This window comes from Natator depressus, chromosome 13, assembly GCF_965152275.1.
Source record: "Natator depressus isolate rNatDep1 chromosome 13, rNatDep2.hap1, whole genome shotgun sequence".
NCBI classification, from domain to species: Eukaryota; Metazoa; Chordata; order Testudines; family Cheloniidae; genus Natator; species Natator depressus.
In genome coordinates, this window is record NC_134246.1 from 7193549 (window position 1) to 7217029 (window position 23481).

General features: G+C 35.9%; 1 protein-coding gene across 3 annotated transcripts in view; it reads left to right on the plus strand.

Moving 5' to 3' along the window:
- DIDO1 (death inducer-obliterator 1) overlaps window positions 1-23481 on the plus strand; it is an 87943-nt gene that overhangs the window by 54098 nt on the left and 10364 nt on the right. For all 3 annotated transcript variants that reach the window (XM_074969591.1, XM_074969590.1, XM_074969592.1), the window contains 9 exons: window positions 6672-7137; window positions 8014-8173; window positions 8902-9018; window positions 9272-9379; window positions 10040-10175; window positions 10916-11441; window positions 12353-12506; window positions 15301-15390; window positions 16909-17104. In XM_074969591.1, the coding sequence (XP_074825692.1) occupies window positions 6672-7137; window positions 8014-8173; window positions 8902-9018; window positions 9272-9379; window positions 10040-10175; window positions 10916-11441; window positions 12353-12506; window positions 15301-15390; window positions 16909-17104 (1953 nt within the window). The remainder of the gene's footprint in view (window positions 1-6671; window positions 7138-8013; window positions 8174-8901; window positions 9019-9271; window positions 9380-10039; window positions 10176-10915; window positions 11442-12352; window positions 12507-15300; window positions 15391-16908; window positions 17105-23481) is intronic.

A 23481-nucleotide genomic window follows, 5' to 3' on the forward strand; every position in this document is an offset into this window, starting at 1 on the left:
GGGAATTGACTCAAGAGTGTAACAGATAAATACAAGGTGAAACAAACTGTTCCTTAAATAGTTAACACATTTCAAGGGACACAGTGGGTGAGGTAATATATTTTATTGTACCATCTTTGTGTGTCTAATATCTTGGGATCAACACAGCTACAATTACACTGCATACAACATATTTCAAGGGCCTGTTCAAGGTGAAGTGTCCAGTCCTAGGAAGAAAAGGGAGGGAAGTAAGCTGGGGGGGGGGGGGAGGGAGGGGGCGGAGTTAGTGAGTGATTGTTGTAGTGAATCACATTTTGATTAATATTTTTCTTTAAATGGTTTAGTGCAGTGTCCTTTAAATTAATAAATATTTAAGGTAATATTCAGTAGGTATTTTTAAGTCACTGAGCGATCTATAAAATTGAATTAGAAAGTAAACACAAGTTTGTGCTTGAGAAATCCTGTTAACTTCCAAGTTCTATAATCAAGAAGTCCCCTTAGATAGAAATTTTTAGTTACCACAATTTAAGATGTAGACTGAATTGTTAAGTATTGTGAAATTTCTGAAGTTTATTTCCTCATTTTCTGGTGTCTGCTGATCTGGAGAATTATATCATTTGACTCAGGAAATTTTTATGACTTCAGTAGTAATGCCAGTGCCCCAGAATAAAAGATGCTACAGCATCTTTTTCACAACAGTGCATCGGTTGAACAATTTCAGAAGCTGAAGTTTTATTTTTGACAATGTTTTACTTTAGGGTTGTTGGGGTTTTTTTTTTTTTTCCATTGGCAGAATGCCAATGCAGTCTGCAACGAACCACCCTAAGTAGCCTGATGTTAGACTAAATATGGGACGCAAAGGATTGAGCACAGTATTAATTTTCAAGCTCTGTTTCCTTTTTTCTGTTAAAGTGCTGATAAACAAGTTTCAGAGTAGCATCCGTGTTAGTCTGTATCCACAAAAAGAACAGGAGGACTTGTGACACCTTAGAGACTAACAAATTTATTAGAGCATAAGCTTTCCTGAGCTACAGCTCGCTTCATCGGCTGCATAGAATGAAACATATAGTAAGAAGATGTACACACACACACACATATAGAGAAGGTGGAAGTTGCCATACAAACTGTCAGAGGCTAATTAAGATGAGCTATTATCAGCAGGAGAAAAAAACTTATGTTTTTAGCTCCCTTCCTGTTAATATATAGGGTAGATGGAGATGCCTTCATTATCACTTCCACAATAATGGAGAAAGTCACCCATAGTACAACACAGATGGGTGTGCGTGTGTGTAATTAATATATATATATATAATATTAATATATAATCTAGCCGTACTGAATGCTGTTCAGAGAATAATTTTTAATTTTAGTATGAAGTGTATTTTAAAAAGAATTTGATAGCATACTTACTTAAAATATGATAAACCATCACTGACTTCACTTATTATAACTTAAAACTGACTCCTTAATTCAGTTTGGCTCATTTTGAACCCGGTACATTTATAACACATCATGAATATTTTTTAGCTATAAGAGTAACCAACAAATGAATACTGCTAAATTTGCATATACATCTTATGTATGCATACGATCACTCCTAAATTTGCATAAATATTTTTGAGCTAAATGACAGTACTCGATGGAAAATTTGCAATAAGGTACATTTTTTTTCTGTTGAATGAACTGTCATAATTATTGCTGTGTAACTCTTTACAGTTTGATTATCTACCAGTCAGTGTTAAATTCCTCCAGCACCAGCAGAAAAAAAATCCTTTGTTACTATCAGATACGAAATTCTTCCCAAACAAAGCAGCTGTCACTTAAATGAGAGAAATACAAAGTCATTGCAGCTTTACACCAGATCATGATTTTTATATCAAAATCATGATTCTTGATATCAGACTTGTAAAGTTTTCATAGTAGGGAAGGGGAAAACACTTCTAAGCTTCCAGAGATTAGTGTTTGAAATATTTACTTTGAAAAAAACAATTAAAACATTTCATTTAAAATTCTTCCATGAAAGCTAGGAAACATTTACTATTTATTAACCCTGAGTTTGATGTATAGGTTGACAATATTTTATGGGGGAGTGTGTGTGTTTAAATACCTGACTTTGATACACAAAAGCCAGGGAAGCTCAGATTTCTCAATCAGTTCTTTAATAGCGGTTGTGGCAAAATATTTGCAGTACATACATACACACAATATCACATACTGCTTGCTGACCCCCCTGAAAATTCTAGTCAACATAGAGTTTTATATGGGATGATTAAATAGCTATGCTTTTGTGGATGTTGATTATAATAGGATTTTATTCAATTTTGAGTCTGATCAGATATTTCAATGGAATTACTATACTATGACCACTAGGTATCTGGACCAAAATAGGAATGTATGAGCCTACCTTATGGTGCACGTTGAGGCTTATCACATCTCACTTCATTTGTCAAGCGCTATTACATAATTTAAAAAGTCTGTTGGGCAAAAGACTAACATTTTCAAAGCAGCTGCTGTGCTTAATTGTTGTGAATGTTATAACAACTAGGTCAAAAAGGCACTTCTTAAGGGAAATATGGATGGTTCTAGAATATCATCAATACCTAAAAATGTGTTATCTCCATTGTTCTGTGGAGGCAATATCTCCCTCAGCAAAAACAGATTAAAAAAAAAAAAAAAAAAGGTGAACCACAGAAAGGGCAAAATCTAGAAAAACAGCTAACCACGTCTCTCTTTGTAAATAGAAGACAAAAATTTTAACACTTCTTAAGCTTTCAAAAATGTCCGAATGCTTGAAGTGATGCAGTGGGGGATTTTGCCCTTTATTTTAATTGCTTTGTTTTACAACTAGAAGATTTCTCACCATTTTGAGCTAATTGCTGCAGTTACTTAATCTCTGCTTGGGCTGAAATTTGTAGGATTTCATTTCTGTGCAGATAGAGGCCATTTTTCTTTAAATGTAATGTCTTATTAATAAATACGTAATTTCCCATAAAATTGCCATTTTTCTGATACGATCAGGTTTTAGATTGTTCATTTTTTAAATGAAGTGTAAAAATAGGATCAACTGCAATATAAAATATTTTAAAGGGGGAAGATAACTCTAGTTATACTACAGAATGATGATGCTTTCCTCCAAGTTTTCCCCTCGGATCCTAGAAAAACTGCAGTTGAAGATTTTGAATTCAACTTCCTGCTTTGAGTTATGATTACGTGCATTTTTACCTTGAATATCTAGGGCATTTCTATAAAATTAATCCCTTCAGCATTCATATGTCAGAATTATTTCATTTGTTTTATAAAACTGGATAATTTGCATATCCCACTGTTTAGACACATCACTTACCCCTACCTGAAGAAGTTTACAATCTAAGTTTGACATAAAGCAAAGCATGGTAAGCCAATGGTGCTAGAGGGGGTTGGGAGGATGATGGTGGCAAAAGTATTTGTGTATGTTTTATATTCATGAGGTCACGAGTACGTATTAAGCTACAACAGGATCAAAAGTCATATTTGAGATATAGAAGTATATACAATCTTCCATAATTTTCTGTTGGGTAAAATGCTTTTGGGCTGACACACGTAACTGAATTTCATATGTATTCTGAAAATCCTTACACAAATCAATGCGACCTTGGGAGACCTGCATAAAGTTGCTAAATATGAACCATTTATAACTGCATACAAAAGACTCCTGTTGGTAAATATGACTTCTTCCTTTTTTTAAATATTTTACACAACACTTACAAATATAACAAATACAAACAAACCTCTCTCCAGAATAGTCTTTTATTTTATTTCTACAACTCTAATATACCAGTCAGGAAGTGCTGAGTCATTCACTGTTATCACATGAGTAATATAGTAACACTGCTCAGATTTCCCAAAAGTCTTGGCACTGAGGAGGACTCAAGGTTTCACCCAGTTTGTTTTCAAATCCCAGATGTGCTCTGCCTTACTTTGTACTGACCAAAAAACCATGCTTCTGCCCCTTTTTACTGAAAGAAATAAGAAAAGATATGTACTCAAAATGAGTAGGAAGTTCAATAAACCAAGAAAGAAGGGCTGGAAATGTTAGTTTCTGCAGCTACATCAATACATGGCTCTTGGGTATATTTGCCTCTCCTGTTCCCAACACTCCTGACCGTTGAATAAAGTATCTGGGCCTTCTGCCTCCAGTAATTCTGATGAGCCTGTTTTGGCCAAACTGAAATGGTAGGAAACCCTTCTCTGTCTAGTTTCTAGGCTGGAGATATGTTTCGGTACTATTGAAGTGCTTATGTACCACAAAGAAGGTACTATGGAAACCTCTAAGATAGATAATCTTTACCAATGAAGGAACTACATTTTGAGAGTTAGGCGCAAGCTTATTACATTGCAACATCAGTGAAGGCTCATCACATTAGACTGTTGGGCCCTTTTCCTCACCTCCCAGTCTATATAAGCATTATGTATTACTATTATTTCATAATTCCTGTACATCCTCACTTTGGCTAATATTGTCCCAGTACACTGAAAGATGGGACAGCAATAGTTTCAGTGAATCATTTTCAGGACAAAAAATTACTCTAGTTCACTCAGTGAAGAAATTCAGTCATTCATTCCACTTGATCACACTCAAGATATCAAAAGGAAGTTGTTTCATCCTGGACTGGAAATGGTTACATTTTGCCCCACAAGAGTCAGGAAGGAGTCACTTGGAATGTGATTATTGACTGAGCAAGTGTAACTAATCTGGCGCCTGCGGATCTTCAAGATGCTTACATTCATGTGCCAATAGCTACTTCCAATATTGTGTCATCTGGTTCATTAGAACATCAGTTCCCTGAGTTCTGATGTTTTGTAATAACAGACCATCGAAAGAAGGTGTGGACCTGTCTCTAAAGATAATGGAACTTTTTCAACATAGTGTCAAACAAGTCCAAAAGTCTATCTCACCTAGGAGGTTACACATCTCGGAGTCCATTGCAAAAGAGATGGAAACATATTTATCCTGAGTCTGAACTTTGCCACTGCTTTCTGATTCTATTGCGCTGGGTGTGAAGGGTGAAGAACAAAACGTGTTGGGTCTCCTGATAACTTGTCTTGAGGGCATTCTATGGGAGAGGTCCAGGAAGTGTACCAAATCCTCTATGGTAAACTTGACTTCTTTGATTAAATCTTATATTTAGAAGTCCTACTTGTTTAAAGTGTTCTGTGTCATTAGAAGGGTCTACATTAACCAGTCTAGGTACTTCTAGTCTGAGAGGAGAAGCACAAAGCCACAACTTGGTCTTCCCAGCATTCCTTCAGAAGGAAGTAATAGAATGACATTTCAGGAGTTGTTCCTGAGTAATCTCCCACATCCTCAGTCCTTCACATAAGGGACTATTCAGTGTATCATAAAAGATCCAGGATGGTGGTGTAGCTATTAGAATTGTTATCTGTAAATGATGTTTCTGTATGTAATACTCCAATGTGAAACTGTCCCTACCTGCTTTTGCTGATTTTACTGATCCTGCTGTGCTGAATCATTCCCTAACAGGTCCAGGAATTATAGCATGGGCACCTTTCTCACCACCTTATGTTCCCAAGTGGAGTTGTAGCACAGTTGAGAATTGGGGCCTTCATTTGCATAATCTTATACCTTTTCCTGACATCAAGTTGCCTGTCTAATATCTTACAGCTTTGCAGTGGCAGAGGGAGAGGTTGGTAATTAGAAAAACTCAAAGTTAAATAAAAACTTACTAATAACTTGTTAGAGATGTCAGATTATTTCACTTACTTTCAACTGGAGCAATTAGAATGAGAGACTGTATGGAAGCTCAGTGCAGCAAACAGTGCACAACTCAGTCCTTAAATCATGTTCGTGTAAAGGAAAAGTAATTGATTTTTTTAAAACAATGTTTAGTTTAGTAAAAGTCAGTCAAGCTCTTGGAAATGATTTCGCCACTGTGAATTCGTTCTCTCAAATTTACAAAATCTAGACAATAACTATATGTACTGGAATAAGCGTTAAGTAAATTGTTATAGCTTGATTATTTAATTCAAATAGTAATATGTGGTACATTAAACGTTCAGAAAACACCGGTGAAGTCTTTTCATTGTCATGCAAGTTGAATATTAATATCTGATTGTTAATGAAACCCATGTCTGGACTCTTTGAGGGTGGTGTAGCTTTTTAAATGTTTTGTATACATTGTGATGTATCCTCATAATTTTTCTTTGAGAATCTTAAAGGAATTTGTCTGAAATGAAGTAATCTCAATCTCCATATTAAGCCTCCTCTTTGTGTGGAATATATTCTGTCCAGTGTTTAAATGCTCAATTTATTCCAAACCAAGCTAAGATATACCAATGCACATTTTTTCCTATTTTAATAAAGCCAGTGAAAGTTAAAGAAATTGTGAGCTTGTAATAGGTTGTATGACAAATTGAAGTTGATGCCTGTTTGAAAATTAGACTGGAGGCATTGTTTCCTGGAGACTGTTCTTTCTGAATGAATAACTGGTTTTCATTACTAGGAGGATGTCTCCCATCTAAATGAATGTCAAAAGTAATAATACAATTATCAAATCTGTTGCAGAATGAAGATACTAAGTGTAATATAATTTTCTTTATATATTTGTAAAGCTTCTTTGGTATAGTTAGGTATTACTGTACATAGCCATTATTTTATAGCCATATCTTTATTGTTTTTCTGTTTGTTTTAACAGCTCAGAAGGAAGAGAAGAAGAGTGAGGATAAACCAATAGAACCTACTACAGCATCAAAGAAAGGGGTTGCTTCAGCTTCTACAGTTGAGAAACAGACGTCTTCCGTGTCCAAAAACCTTGGTCCAAAGAAGTCCCCATCATTTACTAGCACTTCCCTAACTAAACACCCAACTAAATATTCTGCTGCGAGCTTCAAAGGTGTAATTCCTAAGAAATCTTGGCTTTCATCAGGCAACGTTTCCTCTTCAAAACAGTCACCTCTTTCCCACGGTTCACCATCAGTTTCCAAAAAATCAGTTGTGTCTTCCAGTTTACCTGGAGGGCTTAGAAAAACAGCAGTGTCTTCCACTTCAGCTACGTCTACAATCACACAAGCAAAAGGAGCAGCTAACCCCACTCAATCACAACCCAACTCTCAAATTCGACAAAACATACGACGATCCCTCAAAGAAATTTTATGGAAAAGGTGGGAATTCAACACACTTACTTTGTAAAGGCATTAACAAACTTTGAAATAAATGTTTAGACTGCACTGCTCTTTAACAGTGATAAGGAGGCAATGACTTCATTCTTCAAGTGAAACAGTTGACATAAGCTTAACATTAAAGTGAAGTAAAGAAAGTTTGGTAATATCTCACATTCAGAGGTAAAAATTCCAAATGCACAGAATCAGAGTTGAATGTTAATGTTCTTAAAGGGCAGGGAAAAAAACCTGAAGTATTATGATGGCAATTTTAATACGAAGTCTTAAATCACAACATAGAAACTTTTATAATGCAGTTGTTACTAAGTTAAAATCTAAAAAAATATACAGAATACAGTATGGTTAATATACTTTCCTGTTGCCAAAGGATAGAAGTGCGTGATGGATAGGTTTACCCCTTTCCCTATCCCCCTCCAAGAAAAAAATGTTCTGTGCCATAGTAGTAATCACATCATTTAAAAACAAATCAGTTATTGACAAACACTAAAGCACCACATAATTTCAAACGATTGCTAATTAGTTTTAAATTAAAAAACAAAACGAAATCAGAGCAGGTTACACAAACAAGTACAATGTCATCTTAACTTTTCCTCTTTAGTGGTAGGGAAACTAACTTATTGTAGTTCCCTTCAAAAGTGAAAACAAAAATACTTGTGTGGAGAATATTGCCTCTAAGGCCTTGAACCAGCAAACATTTAAGTATGTGATTAACTTCATGCATGAGTAGCCTCACTGAATTCACAATTTTATTTTTATTTTTTTTTGAGATTTTACTCACAATTAAAATTGCCAAACTTATTTAATATCAATGCTGTTTTTAGAGGAAGTATAATAATTTATTTATTTTATTTTGTACAGGGTCAATGATAGTGACGATCTGGTCATGACAGAGAGTGAAGTGGGCAAGATAGCACTGAATATTGAAAAGGAAATGTTTAACTTGTTTCAAGTTACAGACAACCGATATAAGAGTAAATATCGCAGTATCATGTTCAATCTTAAGGACCCAAAAAATCAGGTTTGTGTTCTTAAACACTGAGTATATGCTAAAATATATGAAACCTCTTTGACACTAACAGTTTTAATTTCCATCTCCAAAACTCTACTAGCTCTAAATTTTGAGGCTGTAGAACTTACCCGAAGTTATTCCAAAATTATTCACATCTTGACTGAAAAGAAGTGATTTTATCATACAGTTATCCAAAATGTCTTTGTGTGTGGCTCATTAATTCCTAGAAAGCTTGATTACTTTGATTCAGAATACAATATTGCTTATAATGATATACTGGGCAAAGAAATTCCAACTCTCTCTACCTTTCTGGCATTGTGTGACACATTGGATGACTTCAGCCAGAGTGGATCCACAAATTCACTGGAGATGACCAGAGTGATGATTTTTTTAAAACGTGAATGCTTGTGAAAATGTAGACTTGAGAGCAGAGTAAGCTGAGGTCCTTTTTATTCTCAGAACAGGTCTAGCATGGGCAGTGGTAGTGGAAATGCAGTTCACCTTACACTGGAGGATTACTTTTAGTGATCAGAAAATAGTTCATCTGTATGCCCATTCATCCTTAGTATCTGATCGTACTAAGCCTTTTCAATTTTGCTTATACCTAGTTAGTACCTTTTAATAGGGAGTTCATAAATTAAGGAATAAACTTCATTCTTCTGCAAGAATCTCCTTTACTAGTTATCTAACTCTATTAGTATTCTTCAACATGTCAGTAAAGTAGGTTTTTGTTTCAGGGACTTTTCCATCGTGTTCTTCGTGAAGAGATTTCTTTGTCAAAGCTAGTGAGAATGAAGCCAGAAGAACTTCTCTCCAAAGAGCTGTCTGTGTGGAAAGAGAAACCAATCAAATCAGTAAGTAATGTAATTCTGTTTACCATGTATTCACATAGGAATTATTGATGGGTTTGTGATGTTGTTAAACTACTTTCTAGAGTCATATGCACAAAAGTTTGTTTAACATTTGCTGAGGGTGAGAATTTTGGCAGACCAATACATTTTGTAGCCATCAGTGGTTACTGAAAGAATAGGTAATAGGGTATAAAGTAGTGATACAAGTACATATGTGGCTTTTTGATGTTAGAATATAATTTTATGCTTTTCTTAGATAACAGAGTCAAGAAGTAAATCTCATGAAAGCAAGAAGTCAGCCATAAAACAGGAAAATATACCAGATGTAAATATGGAAGATTCTCCACCAGTGTCTGACTCAGATGTAGGTATAAACAGTTGTTTAAGTGCTGAACCACTGAGGAAAATGTGTCAACTAGTTCTGCATACCATTCACCAAAAAATGAAAGTTTCTAAATATGTAAAATAACCATTTGTGTTTTACAAGGATTTGCGTTTTAATTTTAGGAGTGCACCAAGCTTAATGATGGGCATACTACTGCAGATGTTCTTTAAAATCAGACACTATATATTTATCTACCTTTTGATGCTCATTTTAAAAAGAGAGTAATTTTTAGAAGTGATCTTTGTTTTTGAAGGTTTTCTGCTAACTTTCCATATGAAAGCACAATCAATAATATCACAGTTTGGTTGCTGGGAAAACTTCTGATTTGATAGGACATATTTTTGATGTCAGATGGGGAATGAGAGCAGAATAACTCTTAAAAAAGAGAGCTCTTGATTTCCTGTGATATCTCCTTACTAAAGAGGGAGGGGGAAAAAAGAAACACAGGTAAAGTGATCATGTATGAAGAATGTTTTCAAAATACCATGCCTTTGCAAAGGTGCTAATGAGACCAAATGACTTTTTAAGGTTTTTGTTGTTAAAACAACTAAAATTCAAATTATGGATTCCAAAGGCTTTGATATATTTGAAATTAATGAACAACCAGTAATATTTGTTTTTGCATTTGTTCATTTTTAGGAGCAGCAAGAATCAACCCGAGATGCACCAGAGAAAAGTAGTGCTCCCCTTCTGGATATTTTCAGTAGTATGTTAAAGGACACAACAAGTCAGCATCGAGCCCATCTTTTTGACCTGAACTGCAAAATCTGTACAGGTATACATTATGTTCAGCTTAGAGATAATGTCAAATTAGTTTCAGAGTAGCAGCCATGTTAGTCTGTATCCGCAAAAAGAAAAGGAGTACTTGTGGCACCTTAGAGACTAACAGATTTATTTGAGCATAAGCTTGCGTGAGCTACAGCTCACTTCATCGGATGCATTCAGTGGAAAATACAGTGGGGAGGGAACACATGTTCTCTGTGTATATAAATCTCCCAACTGTATTTTCTCTGTGTATATAAATCTCCCCACTGTATTTTCCACTGAATGCATCCAATGAAGTGAGCTGTAGCTCACGAAAGCTTATGCTCAAATAAATTTGTTAGTCTCTAAGGTGCCACAAGTACTTCTTTTCTTTTTGTCAAATTAGTGTTGCACATAAGATTTCTTATGTATAAAGGGCCAGTCCAACACTCACTGAAGTCAGTGGGAAGATGTCTATTGACTTCGGTAGGCTAGGACAAAGCCCACGTTGTTTGATAGTACTTGTTAATTGAATAAACTGGTCCTTTTTGTAGTTGTGTAGAGTTAATTGATATAATTATCTTTTTTTATTTAGACCACCTTAGCTCTATTTAGTTGTTTATTTAGTATAGGTAGTAAACTTTATTTTCTGTTTTGAGAGAGAGAAGAATGCTCCGCTGCAGATGTTATATAAATTATTTGGTTTTTCTTTCCAGCGTGATTTATTATATGAGTAACAATAAATAAAACTTTTGTTTGTCTAATTTAAAGGTCAGATTTCAGCATCTGATGATGAACCAGCACCAAAGAAATCAAAATTGTCTATGACTTCTGCTAAAAAGATGGAGACACAATCAAAGCCAGAAGTAAAGCCAAAATATGAAAGTTCTACACCAACTGCAGCACCTGAAACAGAGGCAGTATCTGAAAACACAACAGAAACTCTTGGCTCTGTAACAGAAACAGTCTTGGAAACAACATACTTTCCTACAGCACAGGGGCATAATGCAGAATCTACTTTGCCTGAAGAGGTCTCCATTTATCCTACCTCTTGCATTGCAGGAGTTGTCACAACAGTAACTGTATCTGGCAGGGACCCCAGAACGGCAATGAGCAGTTCATCTGGTACTGTGACCTCAGCATTGCATTCCAGCCCTGCACCTGACAAAGTTTCCATGGTGGAATCCAGACAGGAAACATCAAAATCTGTTTTAACAGCTCCTAAATCAATATTAACAAAACCATCGTCCTCACCAGATCCAAGATATTTGACAGTTCCACCATCACCAAATATCAAGTGCGTACATTTTATAGTAAACCAATCTCCTGAGCCTTTGACATTACTATTTTCTACCAATAATATGTTTTTCTATATTAAGAAGAAAGGCAGTTCAGATTTTAAAATATGTCCTCACTCAGAAAATCTTTTGATTTATCATCCCCTCATTTTTCCTCTCCAAATGTCATACTCTGCCTACATTAAAAGTAAAGGGTGTTATGAATGTGGGATAATGGGTATATAAACTTTAGTATAAATAGAGAAAACCAGTGGAGTTACTCCAAATTTACATTGGTATAGCTAAGAGCAGAATTTCATCCTAAAATTAAAACGTTCTTAGACTTCATTTTGGGGGTGGTTGGAAATTGTCTCACTAGTTGATCCATTTAGTAAAAGGACAAGGATCACTTACATTCAATATGCATAACAGGGAAAACAAACATATCCTATAATTTGGATGAAATTGTTTTGTTTTTTTCAAAGTCAGTTATAATTTATAGTCATATTTAGTTCTTTACCATGAGGATGTTTTCATACATACAGTATCATTCACTCACTTAGTGGAAGATGCTTAAATTTACTATAGAGTCTGAGATAATATAATCACATTGCTAGCCTGACTCTACAAAATATGTCTCTCACAGTACCCTTCATTCCCTGTCTCTGCATATATGCTTTTATTTTCAGTAGCTCCTTGCATTCTTTCACCAGGATTCAGTTAATTTCCAAGCAAAATAATTTAGATAATTTATAATACGGTCAATTTGTCACTTATTTGGATTCTGAGTAGCAATTAGATGTTTAAATTTTCTCAGAATATCTATTCACTTGTTTAAAATGCCTAAATATTTGAGGAGTGGGGGGAGGCAGAAGAAAGAAGGGAAAGTGTCATTTCTAACCTTCTTCTCTCCCCCGATTTTGTTTTGCAGCATCACAGAGTCACGATCCCCTCAGGATGGAGATACTTCCCTCTTTCTCTCTCGTCTCAGTACCATTTGGAAAGGATTTATTAACATGCAAAGTGTGGCCAAGTTTGTCACTAAAGCATATCCTGTCTCTGGGTGTTTTGAATATCTTAGTGAGGTTAGAACAGATGTTTGTATGTATAGAATATGTCTATATTTTTCTCTTGTTACAAAGGTTCAGGTCACTTGTTAAATATTGCTACACTGAAATTATAACAACACTAAATGGCATCACTTTACTAAAAGGAAAAACTGTCTGTTGGCTCAGTATGCCAGTGTGAAAGTTTTGGAGGTAGGAAGCATTTTAACCACGAATAAAGTAGTTGATATTTTACAACACAACTGTCACTGCTGAGCATATGGTGGGTATCTATTTGGTATAAAACAAGCAGACAGTTCTGATACTGACTACAGATGGTCAAATAATATTTGCAAAAATTGTCAAAATTATTAAGCAGTATTTTTGAACAGTTTATTCAACAATTTACTTTTAAATTATTCACCTCTCTCTAATACTGAACTTAACATTAGAATATTGGCACTATGGGCACTTTGTGCAAAACCATTTCTGAGCTTTTTAAATACTGGTAGCAAGTATAAAAATAGCTTTATATTTGAATACATAAACAAAATACTTACATAATACTTTTAGAACAGCAATTATAATGTCAAGCAATGCATCTTTTACCTTTTAAAAATATTTTCGGGTACTGCACTGAACAAAAACTAGCTGTTTTCTGTTAAGGAGCCAATTTTTTTCCCTGCATTATAATCTCCCCTTTCTAGGGGACAACAAAAACTGTAAAGTTAAGACTGATATCTTAAACCTGCTTTCTTTTGCACCTGTAATATCAAACCATATGGGTAGGATTTTCAAAAACACTTGGCATTGGCCTAACTCTGCTCCCATTGAAGTCAGTGGGAGTTTTACTATTGAATTCCTTGGGAACAGAGTTAGGCCAATTTTGGAAACTTTTGAAAATCCCACCCTACACCTAGAAATCAGGCCACTGGGACTGGATCCAGTGCTCACTGAAGTCAACAGAAAGACACTCACTGACTTCAGTGAACATTGGATTAAGTCTCAGATGTCTATGTGGCTCCCACTAAAGTTGGAAAATTTCTGTTGTAGATCCAGTAAGTCTATACTAAAAGTCCAGCTTTCAGTGTTTGTTTTTTATCTTTCTGACTCTTGGCAGTCAGACTGTTAAATATATAATATATGTAGGGCTTCTGTTTTTCAGGGTTTAGAGATGTCATTTTGGGGAGTTATTTTTAACAATTCTTTAGTTTTATGTATCTGTCCAAAATCAGGGTTTTTTCCATGTTGTCTGTTGGATACACTGTATTGAGTAATGAATATATAAATTACTCATTACAATAACATATACTTTGGAATGTTTCCTAGTGTATTGTAAGGTAGTACTGTTTCAAATAGCACTATTTTAAAGTGCACGAGGGAAACTATAGTGCGCACCCACGAGGTCTACATAGACCACTTAATGTGCAACACAGTGCACTTTAAAAATAATCCCCCCATAGTTCACATCACTGCTTTGAGTAGACAAGCCCTTAGTACTCAGTAATCCTATCCAGTGTGTTTCTGGTGTTTATTCGATAAACACTACTTTCATTTTTTTATTTATGTATAAGTTTGTTCTCTTTTGCATTGGATGCATTTTATTGGTTATCATCACCAAAAACCTCAAATCCGAAACCCTAAGTACATGGCAGTGTGTGCATATGTTCAGACAAACTGTTGTTCCACTCAAAATAGAGACTTCACATTTAAAGAAAAATATAACATTTTTTTATGGTAATTCTTTTTGGAACAAGTTCTGTAGTTCTAAAACAAGAAGCCCATTTTAAAAACCTTAAGAATTACTTAGTTATTAAAAGGCTTCAGAATCCTTAGGGTCCTCCAAGAGCTAAAAATGGCCTTGTTTTGGCTTCAGTACCTGAATTGGGTATCTGTGACTGTCTTAAGACACTCTTGGCAAGAAAAAAGCAGCAGTTAAAAAAATGGACTCTGCTTAAAACTTTCTTAGAGACATAATTTAAAAAAAAAAATTTTTCAGGCCAGGTTTGAGAAGTATGATCTTCTGGTGTTAGATTAGATGGACCACTGGTCTGATCCTCTTGGCAATTTATATGGGCCTCTGAGAAGTGGGATATTGCACTTTTTATTATTTTATATTGATTAAAAACAAATGGTAGAGGGATATTTTATTTCTGGGAGTATGCAGATTTGAGTGACCTGATGTTACAAAAAAGTGTGCATTTGTTAATATAAAAACAGATTGGAAACTTTCTCCCTTTTTAAAGTACATTTTATGAGGGTATTTATATTATATTTTATATATGAATATAAATGTGTGTTTTAGGTCAGGACTTTATTATTTTTAGTTGTAATATGGAAGCCATAGTGGTAATCACTTACAGTATTTGTGCTGATAAAATTTCCTGTAGCATTCTGACTGAGAGAACCTAACTAGACCACACATGGCTCGTATTCATGGGGCATAACATTCTGTTAAATTGCAAGTAAGGAAAATAATTTATACTGGGAATTAGGGTGTTAAAAAATTCACTTGTGTATAAAAATTGGTGCTTACCTGCCCAAAGCAAAGCAAATGAGCAGATTTAGCTAATGGTGCATATGAAAGTCCTTCAACTTTCACAGTCATTCTGGACTGCCTTTTTCCTTGTAATATACTGTCACCCTCCCAGTAATGTTCAATAACTACACTCACCTTGCAGTTAAGAAATAAATATTATAATGTTATAGCCTCCTCTTCCTGGAGTGTAGCCTCCAATAGGCTATTGGGATAGGGCAATCTGCATTGCTTTTTAACAACATATTGTGTGTTTATGATGCTTTCTCATATTACCGTGTAATACTTCTTGTTTAGGATTTACCAGATACAATTCATATTGGTGGGAGGATCTCACCGAAGACAGTCTGGGATTATGTTGGCAAACTCAAATCTTCCCTTTCTAAGGTACTCACTTAAAATCCTATGTATAGCAGTGAAGAAGAAAACTAATCTTATAAAACGTAATCCTAGAAATGTAGGTCTGGAAGAGACCTTAAGAAGTTATCAAGTCCATCCCCGTGTACTGAGGCAGAACCAAATTGATGTAGACCATACCTGACAGGTGTTTGCCCACCCTGTTTGTAAAAACCTCCAGTGATGGGGATTCTACAACCTCTCTTGGAAGCCTATTCTAGTGCTTAACTACCCTTATAAAGTTTTTTCTAATATCTAACCTAAATCTCCCATGCTGCAGATTAAGCCCATTACTTCTTACGTGGACATGGAGAGTTGATCATCATCCTCTTTATAACAGCCAGTAACATATTTGAAGACCGTTATCAGGCCCCCCCCCATGCCCATGTTTTTTAAGCTTTCACCATAGGTCAGGGGTTCTAAACCTTTTATCATTTTTGTTGCTTTTCTCTGAAGTCTCTCCAATTTGTCCACATCTTTCCTAAAGAGTGGTGTCCAGAATTCAACACAGTACTCCAGCTGAGGCCTCAGCAGTGCTGACTAGAGCAGGACGGTTACCTCCCATGACGTGCTTCCGACAAGTCCTGTTAATACATGCCATAATTATAGTGGCCTTTTTCGCAACTGCATTACATTGTTGACTCCTATTCAATTTGTAATCCACTATATTCCCAGATCCTTTTTCAGCACTACTACCACCTAGTCAGTTATTCCCCATTGCATATTTGATTTTTCCTTCCTAAATGTAGTACTTTGCACTTGTCTTTATTGGAAATTCTGATATAGTTTTAATTGCTAAACCTCCAATATTATCTGAGATGATGCCCAGGAATCCAGTGGAAACATTTAAAAGTTAAAGTTTTTAAATTGGATTTATTGAAGAAAAATGTAAATTTGTGTATTTTGAGCATCTTAACCATTTTGATCCTCTACAATGTTGAATGGCTCAAATGCCTTACTTACTGCTCTTTTGTGAGTAAATGAGTGTTCCAAGTGAACCAAGAGAATTTAATTCTTTAGTGTTAAATATTTATATACAATTTTAAAAGGGGACAAAGTGATTATGTAATGTAGGCAAGAGGCTTTACTATTAAAAACACTGATGGAAATGGAAAATCCATGCATTACAATATTAATATCTGTCATGATGCATCACAGTAAGAGTATTCCCTTCTTCAGTATTGCTGGAATGCTCAGACTACTGATTTGTTAAGAGGCAATATTTAGATGCAAGATACACAAGTAATGTTTGTTTTCAAAATTGTGTAGGGCTTAAAACTAATTCTATTTTTAATTTAAAATAATAGTTTTAGGCACAGTGATATTCCTTTCAATTATAGTATTGCCCTAATGTAGACAATTGGTGTTGATTATTGCCACAATTTATAGAATATTGGGTTTTTTAAATTAAAAGTGAAGAACTTTCCAATGTGATAACATCCCATTTAGCACTTCATTTGCCAGTTTAGCACTAGATCAACAATTTCCCCTTGTACTTTTGTATTGTAGGAACTGTGCTTGATTCGTTTCCACCCTGCAACAGAAGAAGAGGAAGTTGCCTATATTTCTCTCTACTCCTATTTTAGCAGTCGTGGTCGTTTTGGTGTTGTAGCTAATAACAACAGACACGTCAAGGACCTCTACCTGATCCCGCTGAGTGCTAAGGACCCAATTCCATCCAAACTCTTGCCCTTTGAGGGACCAGGTAAGCACATACTTTGTGGGGGGCTAAATGGTACCCAAAATTAAATCATAATTTCAAACATTCTAACCAAGACAAATGATGTTACTGATTTTAGGTGTAATACATGCCCTCAAGTAAGTTCCAATGGAAAAATAGTTCATTATGTAAAAATAGTTGTAAAAATGAAACCTGTAATTTGGGAGTAGCAATAAGTAAACTCTTTGCCCCAAAGATTAAATAACCTGTAATCAATACAGTCCTTTCTGCAGTAGGGTTGGCTTACCCATTATTATGAGCATGAATTTATCCATAAAACTTGGTAGATAGATCAATCATTCTATAAAAACACCACTGCCAACACATCAGCACAAAGCCAGCAGGAAATTCCAGCTTTGGAAAGCACAGGAATCAAGATATCTACTCAGATGAAAGGTAACGTTTGCTACAACTTCACAGCATCATCATCTCACTCTAACTATGACTTTTTTCCTGCGTGCTTGTGTTCTAATGGGTATAGGAAACTCCAGCTAAATCACAAAATGTCGAAGACTGGCTTGGTTTAAAAAAAAAAGCCATTTTCCCACTCCATAGGAATGTAGTCTAGCTGCACAATGCATAGTTATAATTGGGTGTAGGAAGATTACATTATCACAATCCTGATCATTTTCATATACACTTTCTTTCATTCCATTTTATAAAATAAAATGGGGGAGGAGGGGAGAGTAAAGTTCAGCTTCAGTTTGCTCCTCTGCCTGTGTGGTAGGCCTGATGACTGAGTGAAGAAGTAAGAATGAGGGGCGTGTGAATTCATCCTTCAGATAGCGCTTTTTATACTGACTTGAATTTGATGTCTTCTAAAACTGAGGATGAAGGAGGAGCATAAATTCAGTCTCTAAACAAAAATTTGTTTTTGACACAAGGTAGCAGATCAAGAGGCTAAAAGAGTGTGAGTTGAGATCCAGGCAACACTCAGTTGTTGTTCTGGTGTTTTTAAAAAATGCTTTAAAGAATGAGCATCCAAGACCAGATCCTGCAGTGTGCTGAGCTCCTTTCTTGAGAAGCTGAATGTCCTCAACTTCCATATGCTCACAGGATTAGGACCCAACTAAACAATAAAATGTTCTCAAACAAACCTCATTAAACACAAATAATGGAGTATTTCATTTTTGGGCGAGCTGTTTGTGCCAAGTGTAAAAAAAAAAAAATTTGGTGTCACTCCCTTCCTGTCTCTCCCATACCATCTTAAGCCTGTTCTGAAGATTCCCAGCCTTAGAGAGTGGGGAAGAAATGCTAGCTGTGTAACCATCCATGAAGGGGACATACTGCTGGTCCCCATTCTTGGACTGCAACTGAAGGGGCACTGTCTGTTCCTACCTATCAGGTACTTATGTGGTCCCCGTTATTGTAGTATTTGAACACCGCACAACGTTTAATGTATTTATCCTCACTAGGCCTCTGTGAGGTAGGGGAAGCACTGTTGTCCCTATTTTACAGCTGGGGAACTGAGTAACAGAGGCACCAAGTCATGTGCCCAAGGTCACACACACAATCTCTGAATCAGGGAACTGAATCTGGATCTCTGGAGACCCAGGCTGTCAACCTAACCATTTGACCATTCTTCTTAGCACAAAAAAAATTCCTACACTTCCACTGGGGACCATGATGAACAAGAGGAATAGGACTGGCCCATCAGTCAGTCCGAAGGAGTCCACAGTCTTTTGTAGTGCATTTAAACATATCTTAGGGGAGCACTTAAATAATCTACGCCTAGTACCTGCTTTGTTTGACTTTTGATTTTTGTCTAGCTTTGTAAGTTTCCTTTTTCAATTAATTTTAGTTAGTTGTCCCTGCTCTTGAGAATCTGGCAAATGTGGATAAATCAATGCTTTTAAATCTTCTTAGTAGGAACTTGCAGATATCACATATGGGCCTTGTGTTGGCCTTCTGCACTGGAGTGAATTATACCCAAGACAAGTTCACAAATTGATTAGGCTCTAGTCGGACAAAGGTTACATTTCTAAATTCTAAAATTAAATCTTTCTCAAATACTAGAATTAAGGGATACCGTGGATAAAATACATGGAAATTGCAACCAGCTATTGATTTTTAAAATCAACATTATTTTTCTAGAACATCTGTCCCTTCACAAATATCGTATTAAGAGGTTGGTTGGCTATTTTTTTTGTATGTGAGGGAGGGAAGAGTTGACCAAGATTTTCAAAAGTGATGAATGATTTGAGTACCTCAGTTTAGGTTTCTGAACTAGACACTCAAGGGGCCTAATTTTAACATCACTTTCTGAAAATCAGGCCCCTTTAAGGTGTCTGATGTTGGGCATCCAAAATCACTAGTTACTTTTGAAAATCTGGGCCTTTTACTTTTGTTTATCGTTTGAATTTTTTTATGGTACAGATGTGTCTGCTGATTTTTCCATGCCAGCAAAGGTTGGAGTGTTATAAAAAACAATACACAGTTTCTTGAGGAAGGGGTGTACTTTTTGTGATTTCAAGTGTACGAATCTAACGTGATGGTGTTGGACTCCAGAGGGAATTGCATCTGCCACCAGGGCCTTCATTTGTTGGTGGTGAAGTAAAGGGTGAAATGAGGGAATCTTAGAATGACCTCTCTTCATTAAAAGAAAAGTACTTGAAAATGGGCAAAGATAGTAACAGTAAGCAAAAGAATTCCATAGCCAATGATCCTGACTGCATATCATTACTGGCCAAAAGATTGTATCAGATTCTATACCGGGGAGTGTCCAAATGACCAGTATCAACTACTTTGAAAGGATTGGCTTTGTTTTCATAGCATACAACATATTACTGGTTAAAAGATTTTTTTACTTGTATGTACGTATTTCTGTTTCTTGCCCTGTATTTGCTTCTCTCTTGAAGTATATACAGTGACATGCATTTTCTTACTAATGGATGGTTATGCCTTAATTGGAAGTAATACAACAATTTTGCAAATGCAAACTATACTATTTCAGCCATTTTCCCTCTTTTAAATAGTCCATGATAACTGCATTGGAAGAGTTTTGACTTTCCCTTTTCTGCTTTAGTGGGCCAATATGCTTTGTGGCATCAGTTTATTAAAAAAGAAGTGTTAGGAAGGGAATTATATCAGTTTGACACTCACTAAGCTCTTACTCTACTAACCACCTAACTTCTGCAGGTCAGAAAGGATTTTCTAATTGTTTCTTTGAAGTATCATTGCTCTTCTACTTTATGTGTAAAATTAAAACTTTTTTGGGGGGTATCAGACTAAATTAATTGGCATTGCTAACTATGTTAGTCCAACATTTTTAGCTAATTATTTACAGCATGGCTTTAAACCTAGAATTACCGGAATCAAAACTATAGATCGGGGTGGCTAAACTTACTGACCCTCCGAGCCGCATACGACAATCTTCAGAAGTTCAAGAGCAAGGGTGCACCTGCTGGGGCTTGAGGCTTCAGCTCTGCGGGAGGCACATGATGGGGTCAGGGCGTCAGCCCTGCTCCTGCTAAAGCCCCGAGCCCTGGCAGGTGTTTCTCATGGGGCTGAAGCACTGAGACCCCTCCCTCCGCACTGGGCAGAGGCCCCTACCCCACTGCCCCGCTGCAAGGTAAAGGTCCTGAGCTTCTCTCCTCCCCCAAGTCTGGTAGGTGGAGATTGGGTGTGGGGCAGGCCAGGGGCTCCGTGAGCAGCACTTTAATAGTAAAAGAGCCACAGGTGGCTCGCAAGCCACAGTTTGGCCACCTCTGCTATAGAGAATCTGAAAATATTATATGCTTTAGATGAAAAGAGATGTTAAGTGCAGATCCCACTTTTAGGTCTGAATGATGGGGAGGGCATATGGTTTAAATAAAAGACCCTCCAACTTAGACTTCTGCTACCAGACATCCCTAGCAAGTGTGATCTGATAGTTCAGTGTTTGTTTCATAACAGTGCTTAATTGCATTAATATTTTAAAACTAAAATACAGTAAAGGAATATTTAATTTTTTCAGGCAAGCACTTTTTCTCTGTTCTTCTATGTATGTGTATATGTATCAATACCACTGCATAAAACATTGTAATCCACATTTTCAAGTAATATCAGATGGAATTTACTGCTTTCTTTTTCTTCATAGTCAATAAAAGTATTTTATGGAAAGTGGTCATTGTCTCTTTAAATATAAAAGTTTTCGTAGATGTTGCGTAACAGTCTCGCTGTACCTTCAATTACAGTTTAACAAGAAACCAGAACATATCAGAAATCTGTTAAGCAAAATACAAATATAAGTGAGCAAGCAATAAGTAGATGATATAGTAAACATAAAACCTTTTTCTGCCACCGTTTCAAAAATCCTAGCTAGAAGATATTAGAACTGTGCCGAAGAGTTTCATTATACAAGTAGAAGTATACATTTCTCTTCTGTTTGTGGTGGACTGACAAAAAGAAACTGATGACTTCTAAACTACAATTGTACCTATTGCTTCATGAAAAACTTTCACATCCATTTTCTTGCATTTAATTGGGATTTAAAAATTGAGGGAAAATGGGGATATGTCCATTAGATATATTCATCAAAATACTTTAGTATCTGAAGTATTATCAGCTGGCAGTTCCAGGTTATGCCAGTAGGAATTTACTGTCTTTCACTGTATCATCCCTAAATATAGTCTGAATGACTCTCGCACACAAATTAGCACTTTTCATCTGTAGATCTCAAAGCAGTTTTCCAAGTAGGGTAAGTACAATCATCCCTATTTTACAGATGGGAAAAACACAAAGAAGATATATGACTTATCTAAGGTCACACACTGAGTTTAGTGGCTGAGCTGGAATAGAGCCTAGGTCTCCTGACTCCTACACCCTATCTGCTGGACTATGCTGTCACATAATATGCTTCCTTTCCATTACATTTTAGTTCACCAGGTGCACAAATCTAAAGGAGGAAAACAAATCATCAATTAATAATGACATGTCAGAACACTGTGTTCAGTGGAAACACTTGCATTTTTTCTGTATGATTGTTCACTTTTTTGGTGACTTAGTCATGGATTTTTTGTTGTTGTTTTTTCTCTTTTTTGGAAAGAGGGACATCAGCTGGATCACTTAGTCCGTCCTGCTGCAGTGTGGCAGGATTGATTTGATTATCCTTGAATCATCCAAGATTGGTGACAAATTTGACCTGGAATCTGTAGTGACGGTGATTACACAATATTTTTAAAATTATTTTAGTGTCAAAGGGGCCCTACTCATGGACCAGGATCCCAGTGTGCTAGATGCTTATTTTATTGGTCTTTTTGAATTTATAAACATAAGTTTTGCTGCAACATAACCCCATTACTCCTTTTTTTTTTTTTTTTTTTTTTGGTCCTCCTTAATTGATGGAGGGGAAAATTGCTCCTTGGCTTTGTCATATCACCCCTTTTACATACTTACGATACTATGTCTCCCTTCAGGTTTTTTTACATTTTACTGTGGACTGAATGTAGTTACTTTCTTCAAAAGTCTCACTTCAGTTGTTGTTCTGTGTACTCTATCCAATTTGTGGTATTTCTTAAAATCTAGTGTCTAAAGCTGACACAGGGCTCGTGCTGAGTTCTGAGTGGAACTGAAATGACACTTCTGATTTTTTTTTTTCTATCTACATGCTAATGGCCACAATACAACCCTGTGTAGCAACTATGTTGTATTGACTTCATTATAATACTCCCCACAAATTCTTCTCTGTGCCCCTACGACTTGGCCTCAGTTTTCTCCCACCCTATATGTAATTTTGTTCTTGCCCCACTAAACTTGCTTCATTTTGATTTCTTTTGTAATATAGTATTTTTTAACTCTCCTGTCTTTTTTTGTATTGTCTGTAAATATTAATGTATTCACACATCCATCTGTCATGTTGATAATGAAAACAGCAAATAGTAATGGAACCAGAATGAACATCAGTGGAACTCCACTCCAAACCTTCTCCAAACCTGACACTGAAACTCCTGCTGTCAAAGGATGAATAATTGCTGATTGATACAGTTTTTATCCACTTCTACATCTCTGATTCAAAGTTCTATAGTTTTCCTGGGAGAATGTGACATGAAATCCTGTCAAATACCTTATTAATTTAAAGTAGATTCACTTTAATGAAAAAACAATGTATTCTGTCCCCGTAGAAAACACTGCATAAATGTTGGCATATCGATTTGATCGATTACAATGGTAAATATTTTTTCTGAAAATGTGGAAGAATACAGATAATTTCTCTGCTAAATCTTTCCACTTATAGTGCACTGAAGTACCTGAATATCAGACTTCTAAAAAGATAAATCTTTACAATAGTTGGAATAATAACATTAGGTTTATCTTTATGTAGAAGTAGACTCTTTCATCCCAGCAGATATATTAGAGACAGTGGAGGAAGATGGCACAAATAT